This window comes from Rhincodon typus, chromosome 22, assembly GCF_021869965.1.
Source record: "Rhincodon typus isolate 14 chromosome 22, sRhiTyp1.1, whole genome shotgun sequence".
Taxonomy (NCBI): Eukaryota; Metazoa; Chordata; class Chondrichthyes; order Orectolobiformes; family Rhincodontidae; genus Rhincodon; species Rhincodon typus.
In genome coordinates, this window is record NC_063353.1 from 2,957,092 (window position 1) to 2,971,948 (window position 14,857).

The window sequence follows — 14,857 nt, forward strand, 5'->3', positions numbered from 1 at the left end:
TGCAGTTACCCTTCGGGTAATATCGCTGTCTGTCGCAGTCACTCTGGTGAGGTGGGAATGATGGGACAGTGGAGGTGAGTGAGGCGGAAATGATGGGGCAGTGGAGGTGAGTGAGATGGGAGTGATATTCCAGTGCCCCATCATTCCCACTTCACTCACCTGCACTGCCCCATCATTCCCACCTCACTCACCTCCAGATTGATATTCCAGTGACATACTGAGGGAGTGCCGGACTGTCAGAGGGTCAGTACTGAGGAAGTGCCGCACTGTCCAAGGGTCAGTACTAAGGGCGTGCCACACTGCCAGAGGGTCAGTACGGAGGGAGTGCCGTATTGTCAGAGGGTCAGTGCTGAGGGAGTGCCGCACTATTGGAGGGTCAGTGCTGAGGGAGTGCCACACTGTTGGAGGGTCAGTACTGTTGGAGTGCCGCGCTGTTGGACGGTCAGTGCTGAGGCAGTTCCGCACTGTGAGAGGGTCAGTACTAAGGGAGTGCCTCATTGTCAGAGGGTCAATGCTGAGGGAGTGCTGCACTGTTGGAGGGTCAGCACTGAGGGAGTGCTGCACTGTCAGAGGGTCAGTACTGAGGGAGTGCCGCACTGTCGGAGGGTCAGTACTGAGGGAGTGCTGCACTGTCAGAAGGTCAGTACTAAGGTAGTGCTGCACTGTCGGAGGGTCAGCACTGAGAAAGTGCTACACTGTCAGACATATTGTTTTGCAGATGAGATGTTAAACTGGTCTTGTGTGGTATATGTAAATATTTCTAAGGTACTATTTTCAAGAAATGGATGGGTGTCACTCTGTAATCTGGCCAATAGTCATCCTGAACTAACGTCACAAACCAGATTAACTGTGCAAATTTGTGCACTTTCAAAACTACCAGATTGGCTGTATTTTGTGATATTAAGTGGTCAGGAATTCTTTAAAAACACTGCTCCTATCCCATTGTCAAAGTGGGTGTGAGATCCTGGTAGTTGCTCTTCAAAGAAGATCTGAGGCAGAAGGGATCCTGTCCAAGATTGATCCTCCAGTGAACATCTCCAAAAAGATGATCTGACAATTTGCAGATTGCTGGTTGTGAAAATTTACCATGTAGGTATTGGCTGTCACGATTTCCAACAAAACTAGGCTTCAAAACAATTCATCAGTTGTTTGGGAGATCCTGAAGGTGTGGAGGATGTCGTATAAATGTAAGCCCTTGCTCTCGATAAGTTGCCATTGTCCCTTCTCAACTGCTCACTGGCTCTTCCTCACTTTCAATGGAGTCAATGGGACTAACAGCTAGCACCAAGTTTCCCTGTCCACACATAGATTTATCCATTTGATAAAGCTCGTCATCAAATGTTACTGTGAAAAATAGAACCTCATGATCTAGGAGGTCATACGTTAGCCTGGATCGAAGATTGGCTGGCTAACAGAAAGTAGAAAGTAGGTATGACAGTAGGTCTTTTTCAGTTTGGATAGAGCAGAGTTCCACATTTGATTACATGAAGATCAGTGGGAAAGCAAGCTAGGCCAGCCTTTATTGCCCTCCCCTAGCTGCCCTTGAAGGAAGGGGCTTTCTGGGCTCCTTGAGAGGTTGGTTAAGAGTCAACCACATTGCTGTGGGTCTGGATCACCTGTAGGCCAGACCAGGTAAGACCAACCCCCTGTCAGGGACCAGAGAGATTTTTTTTAAGACAATCAATTAATAATTGCCATTATGCTCCAGGTTTAGCAATTGAATTTAAATCTCACCAGCTCCTATGGTAGGTATTGACTCCATGTTCCTACACCATTACTCGGGGTCATTGTTGTGATCACTGTGCCACCATTCCCCTTTAATGCAGTCAATGCAAATTGTCCTCGTCATTTAACCCTTTCACCCTGGCTTGAGCTCCAGCTCAATTTTCGTGAAGAATTTTGCCCTCTGCCTCCTCTTTCCTGATTAAATGCCCCACCCCATTATTAGACTCAACCCCCCAAGTAGTGAGCACAAGATTCCATCAGTATTTGACCTTACACTCTCCCTTCCTTAGCGCCATCCTATCCCCCTTCCAGCAATGGGCGGAGCGGCCTGTGCTTTCTGATTCTAAGGTAGAAGACTGATTGTGTCTGATTGCACATCATGATGTTGTTATCAGGAGGAAAATCGTGTTGCAGTTCAATGAGGAGGGCGGACTGATGATTGATGAAGACAAAATGACACTGAAAAGTTGGCAGTGGCCAAGGAGGGGGAAACTGCCTGAACCAGTTTGGATCAAGGTTAGTGCCCACAGGATCTGAGCTCTGAAACATTAATACTGCGGCCTGTGGGGAGGTCAGTGCTTCTCCAAAGAGCTCGTGTGGCAAGTACGGCCATCAGCAAGTCAACAACTCCCCTTGAAGGCATGGAGGCTTGGTCATGTGACACCTAATCACATGACCTTTGGTCACATGGTCTCCAAAACTGTTACTATGTTCACATTTATAAAGATTGAGTGTAAGGGGGAGCTGAGGGGAAAAAAGGAAACTGGGAGGAAGAGGGGGAGGAGGAGGAGATTGGGGGAGGATGAGGAGGAGGCAAATGGAATGTTGGCCTCTCTTGCAAAAGAGGATAAAACATAAATGTTGTGGAGTCTTGCTGCAACTGGACAGGGCACAGAGTATTGTACACAGCTTCTTTAAGAAGGGATAGTAAGAACTGAAGAAGGGTCCTGACCCAAAACATCAACTTTCCTGCTCCTCTGATGCTGCTTGGCCTGCTGTGTTCCTCCAGATCCACACTGTGTTACCTCATTAAGAAGGGATGTATTTTTCCTAGAGAATTTACATAACGTTCATTCCTGGCATAAAGGGGGTCAATCTTCTGAGGGAAGGTTGAGCAGTTTTTTTTCCTGTATTCATTGGAGTTTAGGAGAATGAGGGATGATCTCATTGAAGCTTTAAAACCCTGAGGGGATTTGACAGAGTAGATTCTGAGAGAACATTTCCCCTTGTGGACTGAGTTGACAGGCACAGCTTCAAAGTAAGGTGTCTCTCACTTTAAACAGATTAAGAAGCATTTCCTCCCTCAGAGAATTCTTAACCTTTGGAAATCTCTATCCTAGGGAGGGAGCAGTGGAGACTGCGTCATTGACTGTATTCAGTGTTGGATTAGACAGAATGTTGATTAACATGGGAGTCCAGGAAGATAGAGTTAAGGCCTAATCAGATTAGTCGTCATTTTATTGACTGGCAGAGCAGACTCAAGGAGCTGAATGACCTACTCCTATTTCCTTGGTCCTTTTGTAACTTTACTTACAGGTTTCCCATTTGAAAATCCTCCTCCTGCTCACTTTTCAGGCCAGGCAAACATTGAGGATTCTTATTAAATCCCCTGAAATCATCTGAAGGCCTTCGATTAGATCACTTCTCACCTCTCTGAAAAACAAACACGCCAGTTGATGTGATCTGACCTCCGACCCTAACTGAGCTTGTTGTTACAAATATCAGTTGTAGCTGTGTGACCTGGTGTTCCATGTCTGCAGGTTAATGACTGCATCACCATCCGGATTATTGGACAGTTTTCCATCCACTTCACCTTCAAATGGCAGTACGAGACCATTCGCTTCTCTCTCTCCCCCTTGCCAGATGTCATTCCCCCTCGGCCTGATGAATTGGTAAGTGCTGATTAGTAATGGCCCAGACCAACTCCTCTGCTTCTCAACGACCAGCTTCACCAACCGTCAAATAAACAGTCAGCATTATTAAAGGAACATCAGAGGACGGGGAGGCTATTTGGCCCCTCCAGACTGTGCACCATCGCATGAGATCATGGCCGATCTGTAACTCGATTCCAGACACATTTAATTGGAAGAAAACATTATTGACGGATGCAGGAATGTCAATTCTGATGCAGTTAGGCTTTTCCTTTTGTAAGACTTGTGAATGAGACACATTGGTCTGTCTTGTCTTGTTTACTTCAAAATGTACGTTCTTTTCCAATTATTCCTTTTTTTAAAAAATGGTTTTTCTTCTGTCTCAGTGGTGGTTCCATCATGTGGTCCTCAATGCCCAACAGCCTAAACCATCCAATGAGCCTCTCTTCCAGTGTAGAATGAATAAACAACAGTGTTTAAGGAAGAAACATATCTACATTTATGTTTTAACATCTCCGCCATTGATTTTCTCTGACTGATTGGTTTAAGTAGGCTCTGATTTCTGTTGAATCAGAGATAGTAGGAACTGCAGATGCTGGAGAATCCGAGACAACAAGGTGCAGGGCTGGATGAACACAGCAGGTCAAGCAGCATCATAGGAGCAGAGAGGCTGACGTTTCGGTCCTAGACCCTTCATCAGAAAAGGGGGAGGGAAAGGGGGTTCTGAAATAAATAGGGAGAGAGTGGGAGGCAGATAGAAGATGGAAAGAGGAGAGGATAGGTGGAGAGGAAACAAACAGGTCGAAGAGGTGGGGATGGGGCCAGTAAAAGTGAGTGTAGGTGGGGAGTTAGGGAGGGGATAGGTCAGTCCAGGGAGGACGGACAGGTCAAGGGGGCGGGATGAGGTTAGTCGGTAGGAGATGGAGGTGCGGCTTGAGGTGGGAGGAGGGGATAGGTGGGCGGAAGAACAGGTTAGGGAGGCAGGGACGAGCTGGACTGGTTTTGAGATGCGGTAGTGGGAGGGGAGATTTTGAAACTTGTGAAATCCACATTGATACCATTGGGCTGCAGGGTTCCCAAGCGGAATATGAGTTGCTGTTCCTGCAACCTTCGGGTGGCATCGTTGTGGCACTGCAGGAGGCCCAGGATGGACGTGTCGTCTGAGGAATGGGAGGGGGAGTTGAAATGGTTCGCGACTGGGAGGTGCAGTTGTTTATTGCGAACCGAGCGTAGGTGTTCTGCAAAGCGGTCCCCGAGCCTCCGCTTGGTTTCCCCGATGTAGAGGAAGCCACACCGGGTACAGCGGATGCAGTATACCACATTGGCAGATGTGCAGGTGAACATCTGCTTGATGTGGAAAGTCTTCTTGTGGCCTGGGATAGGGGTGAGGGAGGAGGTATGGGGGCAGGTGTAGCACTTCCTGCGGTTGCAGGGAAAAGTGCCGGGTGTGGGCTTGGACATAGAGCAGTTTTTCCACCGCCTCCGCCTCCACGCTTACTTCTTCAACCGTGAGCCTAACCCTCCCTCTACTGACCCCTTCTCCCGCTTCCAACACACCCCCTCCTCCTGGACACCACCCCAAGGCCTCCTACCCTCCCTTGACCTCTTCATTTCCAACTGCCGTCGAGACATCAATCGCCTCAACCTCTCCACCCCTCTCACCCACTCCAACCTCTCCACCGCAGAACGTGCAGCCCTCCGCTCCAATCCCAACCTCACCATAAAGCCCGCAGACAAGAGAGGCGCAGTTGTAGTATGGCGCACTGACATCTACATCGCCAAGGCCAGAAGTCAACTCTCCGACACCTCCTCCTACCATCCCCTTGATCATGACCCCACCCCTGAGCACCAAACCATCATCTCCCAAAGCATCCACAACCTCATCACCTCAGGTGACCTCCCACCCACGGCCTCCAACCTCATCGTTCCCCAACCTCGCACTGCCCGCTTCTATCTCCTTCCCAAAATCCACAAACCTGAATGCCCTGGTCGACCCATTGTCTCCGCCTGCTCCTGCCCCACCGAACTGATCTCCAACTATCTGGACTCCATTTTCTCCTCCTTGGTCCAGGAACTCCCTACCTATGTCCGTGACACCACCCACGCCCTCCACCTCCTCCAGAACTTCCAATTCCCCAGTCCCCAACACCTCATCTTTACCATGGACGTCCAGTCCCTCTACACCTGCATTCCCCATGTAGATGGCCTTAAGGCCCTCCGCTTCTTCCTGTCCCGCAGGCCTGACCAGTCCCCCTCCACTGACACCCTCATCCGCTTAGCCGAACTCGTCCTCACCCTCAACAACTTCTCTTTCAATTCCTCCCACTTCCTACAGACAAAGGGGGTAGCCATGGGCACCCGCATGGGCCCAAGCTACGCCTGCCTCTTTGCAGGTTACATGGAACAATCCCTCTTCCGTACCTACACCGGCCCTAAACCCCACCTCTTCCTCCGTTACATTGATGACTGTATCGGCGCCGCCTCGTGCTCCCACGAGGAGCTCGAACAGTTCATCCACTTCACTAACACCTTCCACCCCAACCTTAAGTTTACCTGGACCATCTCTAACACCTCTCTCCCCTTCCTGGACCTCTCTGTCTCCATATCGGGCAACCACCTAGAAACCGATATTCATTTCAAGCCCACTGACTCCCACAGCTACCTAGAATACTCCTCCTCCCACCCACCTTCCTGCAAAAATGCTATCCCCTATTCCCAATTCCTTCACCTCCGCCGCATCTGCTCCCAGGATGAGGCATTCCACTCCCGTGCATCTCAGTTGTCCTCGTTTTTCAAGGACCGTAACTTCCCCCCCTCAGTGGTCGAGAACGCCCTCAACCGTGTCTCCCACATCTCCCGCACCTCATCCCTCACACCCCGTCCACGCAATAAGAACCAAAAACGAATCCCCCTCGTCCTCACGTACCACCCCACCAACCTCCGGATCCAACGCATCATCCTCCGACACTTCCGCCATCTGCAATCCGACCCCACCACCAAAGACATCTTTCCCTCCCCACCCCTATCTGCTTTCTGGAGGGACCACTCTCTCCGTGACTCCCTTGTCCACTCCACACTCCCCTCCAGCTCCACCACACCCAGCACTTTTCCCTGCAACCGCAGGAAGTGCTACACCTGCCCCCATACCTCCTCCCTCACCCCTATCCCAGGCCACAAGAAGACTTTCCACATCAAGCAGATATTCACCTGCACATCTGCCAATGTGGTATACTGCATCCGCTGTACCCGGTGTGGCTTCCTCTACATCGGGGAAACCAAGCGGAGGCTCGGGGACCGCTTTGCAGAACACCTACGCTCGGTTCGCAATAAACAACTGCACCTCCCAGTCGCGAACCATTTCAACTCCCCCTCCCATTCCTCAGACGACATGTCCATCCTGGGCCTCCTGCAGTGCCACAACGATGCCACCCGAAGGTTGCAGGAACAGCAACTCATATTCCGCTTGGGAACCCTGCAGCCCAATGGTATCAATGTGGATTTCACAAGTTTCAAAATCTCCCCTCCCCCTACCGCATCCCAAAACCAGTCCAGCTCATCCCTGCCTCCCTAACCTGTTCTTCCTCCCACCTATCCCCTCCTCCCACCTCAAGCCGCACCTCCATCTCCTACCGACTAACCTCATCCCGCCCCCTTGACCTGTCCGTCCTCCCTGGACTGACCTATCCCCTCCCTAACTCCCCACCTACACTCACCTTTACTGGCCCCATCCCCGCCTCTTCGACCTGTTTGTTTCCTCTCCACCTATCCTCTCCTCTTTCCATCTTCTATCCGCCTCCCACTCTCTCCCTATTTATTTCAGAACCCCCTTTCCCTCCCCCTTTTCTGATGAAGGGTCTTGGCCCGAAACGTCAGCCTTTCTGCTCCTATGATGCTGCTTGACCTGCTGTGTTCATCCAGCCCTGCACCTTGTTGTCTCTGATTTCTGTTGTCCCAGGGAAACCTGCAGGGGTGACAATCTGAGAGGCGAGAGGTTAATAAGTAAGTTTTGCTTGCCTAGCATCCACTCTCAGGCATGTCCTGATAGGGGTCAATGTGTTTGCAATCCACTCCACAAAAACACAGGTCGATGTTACTGCGTAGTGCTGTGGGAGTGCTGCACTATCAGCACTCAACCTCCCTTCAGCCCTCCCAGCTGTGTGTAAAAGATCCGATGCCATCAGAAGATACAAAAGCTTAAATACACGTACCAACAGATTCAAGAACAGCTTCTTCCCTGCTGTCATTAGACTTCTGAATGGACTTCTTAAATTTTAAATTTAATGTTGATCCCATTCTCTATGCACCTTCTCTGCAGCTGTAACATTGTATTCCTCGCCCTGTTCTACTACCCAAATACACTTTGTATGGAATGATCTGCCTGTACTGCATGCAAAGCAAAACTTTTCACTGTACCTCGGTAAAAGTGACAATAATAAATCAAATCAAATCAAAAATTTTAGAGAAGGGCAGAGGCGTCTTCCCCACTGTCCTGGTCAATTAATACCCCAGAGCCACTATCATCAAGACATTATGGGATCCTGCCATGCTCGAATTAGGTGCTACATTTCCTGTATTTCAACAGTGATCACACTTCATTGGCTGCAAAACATTCTGGAATCTGTCTCATGATCTGAATTTTTTTCCAACATTACTTTCATAGGATGTGGCTGGGCCAGCACTTATTGCCAGTCCCTAATTGCCCTTGAATTGAGTGGCTCACTCAGCCATTTCAGAGGGCACTTGAGAGTCAGCCATGTTGCTGTGGGTTTGGACTCACATGTAGGCCAGACCAGGTAAGGATGGGAGATTTCCCTCCCTCAAGGACATTAGTGAACCAGATAGGTCTTTTCTTATGACATTTGAAAACAGTTCATGTCCAGGTTTATGAACTGAATTGAAATTCCGCCAGCAGATCTGCTAGAATTGAACCAGAGCATTAGGCAGGACATTTGGAACACTAGACCAGTGACAATGCCACTACATTACCATCTCCCATGATCCACATTGTAAAAGTGTTAAGGCCACCAAATGTGGATTGTGTTCAGTACAGCAAAGATTGAGGCATTGGCCGTACTGTGTGTCAGTCATTACCATATGTGTGCTATTGTTAAACTACACGGTTTATTCACAGAATAAAAGGATGCATTATCTAATAGTTCACTAATATCCTTTAGAGAAGAAAATAGCCATCCTTACCAGGGCAGTCAGGGATGGGCAGTAAATGCAGGCCTAACCAGTGACGCCTCTATCCTGTGAATGAAGAAATAAAATCCAAACGTGGAACAAAAGCAAGAAATAGATGTAGCCATTTGCCCAGTCTCCTTTAGTTTAAGGCTGACCCATTTTAATCTGATTAGTTCAACAACTCAGTGTAATAAATACTCTGCTGTGAAGGACCAGCAGTTTCTGAACAAGGGGATAATAGAACTTGAACAGTTATCGCACAGAGTCAGTGAGGTGGCTGAAGTAAATTCTTTGTCCACTCAACCTGTTTCTGTCCAAAAGATTAATACAAAATCTGCACATAATTATCCTGCTAAAGTCATAATTTATGTATCAGCAACCTCTCCAATGATATGTTTTAATCGTTTACTGTTGTCCAGTAAAAAATAACTGACAATGTCACTGTGGGTGAGTTATTATATGTGGTAACTTTAATCAAAAATATCTCACACAACACTGGTAAAACATGATGTGGAGGTGCCGGTGTTGGACTGGGGTGGACAAGGTTAGAAATCACACAACGCCAGGATATAGTCCAAGAGGTTGATTTGAAAACACAAGCTATCAGAGGGTAGCCCCTTCACCTGGTGTCATGTGATTTCTAACACTGGGAAATGGTTGTAAGAATTTGAATATTGCTCAAATGAGGGACATGATGAGTCAGGACAAATGCAAGAAAACTAAATTTCAAACAATAACAATTTATACTGTAGGAGCAAAGGGCTCTCCACCATTGTCTATCACAAACTGATATTTACTGATCACATTGGGATTAATTTGGATCCACACACTGCAATGATTGGTTTCAACTGCAGTTGTGGAAATAGATTTGTGCAAGATTGCAGCCATCTTGCAGAAACAGAATGCATCAAAGCTGTCCTTTGGGACAATGGCTAGCCTGATCAGATCATTGCTGACAATGTACCACTCGCAAACTCACCAATATGCTAAAGACTCCACTTTAGAATGTTGAAATTACCAGATCAGCCTTAAATACCCTTTAAAGGAAACATCTGACAAAGTTGAAAAGCAAGCTGCTTCACGCTGTTACTAATATGAAGCTGCTGCTAATTCAAGAGGATGGTGTGCCAATTCAACAACAACATGTAAGGATTTCACATCTCGTAGGCCTATTGTGTCAGCAATCACCTGACCAAGTAATGAGAGCATTCCTTTGGCACTTCATAATAACCTGAATACAAGCTATACTCAACCAGCCCATGCTGGCAAAGCAAGACATCTATGTTAGATTTGATGCCATGATTTTGCAGTGCTCGACAAACAATCCTGAGTGTGATAATAGCTACACTAACAACCAATTTACAATAACCAGTTCAACTCAAATTGTGACTGGTTTATGTTTGTTACGAGTGATTTACATCTATACACAAGGACCCACTACCTGCAGTCAAAAGAAATCCACTCAAACAGACAGCATCTTTTATTAATTACCTAGGGCCTTTGGGAGCATATAGTTTCCTGTTGCTTTCTCCGTGGCAACACTTCAGCCAATCAGAGTCAACCTGTCAACCAGTCAGCACCCTTTTCTCCTGCAGTATAAATTGTTTGGTTGAAGTTTGACATTCTTGCCTGATGAGTCACAATGAAACGCCTCAGCATCATGTCTCTCTTTCCAGCATCGTTTCTCATCAACCTGTTCCAAGATGTGATAATACACACCTTGGGAGCAGGCGGGACCTGAACCCAGATCTCCTGGCTCAGAGATAGGGACATGACTCCTGCATCAGAGAGCCCCTGTGTCTCTCTATTCAGCAGTATACAAGCACAGTGAGTAGCATCCCTGCCTCAGAGTGGGGATTCAATAGCTAAGGATGGCATTTTCATAATGTAGACATACAGACTGAGGGTCACCTTCTAAATCTCAGTTCATTGGTGGGCGGTAAGAGCTGGAGAGTCCCCACTATCACTGTCTGTAGCTCTGGAGTATGATATGTAAGTGATGTACATGTTGCCACAACAACCTAGACTTCCTGAGGGTAATGCAACATTCATGCACACATTTACTTAAATAGGTGTCTCCACCATCCACTTATCAAGGAAATAAAACACACTCTCACCTTTTTGTCTCACCAAGAATTGCACGTACAGGTTAAAGTTCACTTGCCATTGCCACGTAAGTATGAATATTGAGATTCCATGATCAACAACGGTTACTATTACTCATTTCCTATTTACTAATCAGAAATGCAGTTATTTACATCTGATTTCCAATCAGCCAATGGAACATCCAGTGAATGTTGGCTCACTTCTAATTGTCAGAGGTCACCAGGAGACCAGGAAACAGACCGGGAGAGCAATTCTTGGCTTATGCTCTCATTTAGTTGGAAATAGTCCAATTGTTTGCCATTAGCACTCATTACATCCTAGCTGATATCACAGTGTCTGACAGGGTCAACTGTTCTGTGACCTCTTAAAACAACACAGTCCTTTTACTGCTAGGCATTACTTTAGTGTTTTTGACCAATGCCCAAGTGCTAACGTATGATAAACAATGAGACTAGATCCACACTGAGATGTATGTGAGAAGTGTCTTTCAATATCTTAGACCCAATGAGTTCCATATTTATTATGCAATATTATAGGGAGAGCTACAGACAGATACGACATTTTCATCAGCAGCTGCCAGGTTACTTATGAGAATGAGAGGATCGAAGCATAGGAGTAGAGATTCTTTCAGAAAGTCCACCAAAACAGGATCAGTAAGTAATGACCGACTGGAGCAGCAAGAGAGAGAATGGGGAGATCAGTGTGTGTGAAATCTCCCACTGAGCAGGAAGCACGTACCTTCCCTCCACGATTGTGACAGAGGGGTGGCTATCGGTCTTGCTTGGTAACAGATATCACCACTTGTTTCTCACTGGGCTCTCTTCCTCACTAACCCATCCCCTTTCTCATTGCACCAACACCCCCTCCTGTTCTGCCCTATCTTCAAAGACCAATTGCATTCAGACAATATTTTAACATCCGTCTTATTGTGAGTGGGTTAGTTCAGTATTTCCATTGAGGATGTCATTCTCAGGCTCTCGACTGACTTGGAGCCAAAATATTGCAGGCGGCAGGAACTGAAGGAGGCCATTCAACCTCTTGATGCTATCCACTCCAAGGACCTTATAACAGTTTGTTATGTGTGATTCATAATTCTTCTCCCAGTGAATAGTCTGATGATTCTCTTTCAAACATTTGAAAGCGAGACCTCATTGTATCAGCAATAGATCAGGAGTTATCAACATTGTGCCTTGTTTGGCCTCCCTCTCACTCTCACAATCCCTTCCCTAAATACTCACTCACACTCACTCACATACACTCACTCACACACTCATTGACAATGTCTTGCATTCTCTCACACAAACTCACTAACACTCAAACGCACACTCCAACCCTCAGCTTCCTCACCCACTCCGTCCCTCTTTCTCTTGCACACTCTCTGTCTCCCAGGCTGTCTCTTTCGTTGCACTCTCTCTTTCTTGTACTCTCATACACGTTCTTTCTCACACATTTTCTTGAGCGCGCTCTCTCTTTCTAACACTCTCATTCTCTTTCTTGCACTCTCTCTCTCCTCTCTGTTACACTCTATCACACACACTCTCTCTCACATTATCTCTCTCTTTCTCCCTCACTCTGTCCCTCTTTCTCACAGTCTCTCACACACACACTCTCTCATGCACACACACAAACACACACACAATCTCTCTCTCATTTTTTCCTTCACACACACACTCTTCTCTCTCTCTGATTCTCTCTCTCACACACTGAACTGTCTCTCACACTGTTTCTCATGCCCATGACAGCAACTCACTCTGGTGACATCATCCCTGTGCAGTGATATCACATGGGACTCGGTCGGGGGAGGGGCGGAGGGACAAATGGGGAGAGGGAGTTTAGGGTTTAGAGGGATGGAGTAAGGACTGGAGGTTGAGAAGGAGAGGAAGGGAGGGGGTATAGGGAGGTTCAGGTGGTGGGGCTAGGGAAGGGGGAGAGGGTAAGGGGGTTGAGGTGAGAGGAGAGGGGGAATAGTGAGGGAGAAGAGGGGGTAAAGGTGGGAGGCAGAGGGGAGGTGAGGGGAGGGGGAGGAAATGGGAGGGGAGGGGTAGAAGGAGGAAAGGGGAATAGGAAGGGGAGGGGGAAGATAGGTAGAGGGAGAAAAGGGATGGGGGAAAGGGTGGAGGGGTATAGGGACGGGTATACGGATGGAGATGTGGAGGGGTGGAAGAGGGAAAAAGGAGAGGGAGAGGGAGGAGAAGGAGCAAGGAAGAAGGGGGGAGGGGAGAATGTGAGGGGGGAGAGGGGGGAAGGTGAGGGTGGAGGGGGGGGAAGGTGAGGGGGTACATGAAGGGGACAGGGAAAGTGTTTGGACAAATAAAAGCTCTTCCTACCTTCTGCCTGAATAGTTTCTGAGGACGCGGTCCAGTGTGCAGAGAACAATCAGTACTCCACGTGCTGTTCCAGAAATCACAATCCACTACCTGAGGCAGCTGCATAGAAAGATCAAGAACATTGTCAATGATTGGATGGAGTATTACAGAGCTGAAACTGGTGAGTTACAACAGCCCTGGGCAGAATTGTTTAACCTTTAATGCTCCTGAATTGTTACCAGTTACTTTTATGAGAGCTAGTGGCTGGGATCTTGACTTTGTAAGGTGCAATGGGTGACATTCTGTTTCACTAATCCCTATTACAATTGGAATAAAAATGAGGATTATAGGTTCATATGAGATAGAAGTAGGCTATTCCACCCATCATGTCTGCTAAACCAATGAGGTCATGGTTGATCTGATAATCCTCAACTCCATTTTCCTGCCTTTTGCCTGTCATCCTTGATTCCCTTACTTACTTAGCTGAATGCAGCATTGATATCAAGGGCTGTCACTCTCACCTCACCTCTGGAATTCAGCTCTTTTGTCCGTGTTTGAACCAAGGCTGTAATGAGATCAGGAACCCAAACTGGGTGTCACTGAGCAGGTTATTTCTGAGTAGGTGCTACTTGATAGCACTGTTGATGACACCTTCCATCACTTTACTGATGATTGAGACTAGACTGATGGGGCGGTAATTGGCTGGGTTGAATTTGTCCTGCTTTTTGTGTACAGGACATGCTTGGGCAATTTTCCACATTGTCGGGTAGATACCACTGTTGTAACTGTACTGGAACAGCTTGGCGAGGGGAGCAGAAAGTTCTGGAGCACAAGTCTTCAGTACTATTGCTGGAATATTGTCAGGGCCCATAGCCTTTGCAATATCCAGTGTCTCCAAACATTTCTTGATATCATGTGGAGTGAATTGAATTGGCTGAACATTGGTATCTGTAATTCTGGGGACCACGGATGAGGTCAAGATGGATCATCCACTCAGCATTTCTGGCTGAAGATTGCTGCGAAAGCTTCAGCCTTATCTTTTGCACTGATGTGCTGGGCTCTTCCATCATTGAGGATGGGGATATTTGCAGACCCTCCTCCCCTTTGAGTTATTTAATTGTTCGCCACCATTCACGACTGGATGTGGCAGGCCTGCAGAGCTTAGATCTGATCAGTTGGTTGTGACATCACTTAGCTCTGTCTAGCATTTGCTGGTTATGCTGTTTGGCGAGCAAATAGTCCTGTTTGGTGGCTTCACCAGGTTGATACCTCATCTTCAGGTATGCCTGGTTCTGCTCCTATCTTGACCTCCTGCACTCTCCATTGAACCAGGGTTGATCCCCTGGCTTGATGGTAATGGTTGAGTTGGGGATATGCCAAGCCATGAGGTTACAGATTCTGCTGGAGTACAATTCTGTTGCTGCCCACAGCATTTCCTAAATACCCAGTTGTGTAATGATAGATCTGTTTGAAGTGTGTCAGTTTAGTCACAGTGATAGTGCCACACAACACGCTGAAGGTTTCTGTCAACGTGAAGGCGGGACTTTGACTCAAAAAGGACTGTGTGGTGGCCACTCTTACCAATACTATCATGGACAGATGTATCTGCAGCTGGCAGAATAGCAAGGATGAGGTCAAATATGTTTTCCCCTCTTGTTGGTTCCC

At 47.4% G+C, this 14,857-nt stretch overlaps 1 protein-coding gene across 2 annotated transcripts in view; it reads left to right on the forward strand.

Moving 5' to 3' along the window:
- LOC109927265 (uncharacterized protein C3orf20-like) overlaps nucleotides 1–14,857 on the forward strand; it is a 75,614-nt gene that overhangs the window by 5,261 nt on the left and 55,496 nt on the right. Inside the window, exons 2-4 of one of the 2 annotated variants that reach the window (XM_048610502.1) lie at nucleotides 2,121–2,241; nucleotides 3,486–3,617; nucleotides 13,229–13,373. In XM_048610502.1, the coding sequence (XP_048466459.1) occupies nucleotides 2,161–2,241; nucleotides 3,486–3,617; nucleotides 13,229–13,373 (358 nt within the window). In that variant the 5' untranslated portion in view covers nucleotides 2,121–2,160. Of the gene's footprint in view, nucleotides 1–2,054; nucleotides 2,242–3,485; nucleotides 3,618–13,228; nucleotides 13,374–14,857 lie in introns of those variants that run through there. The other variant, XM_048610503.1, reaches the window with a different exon arrangement.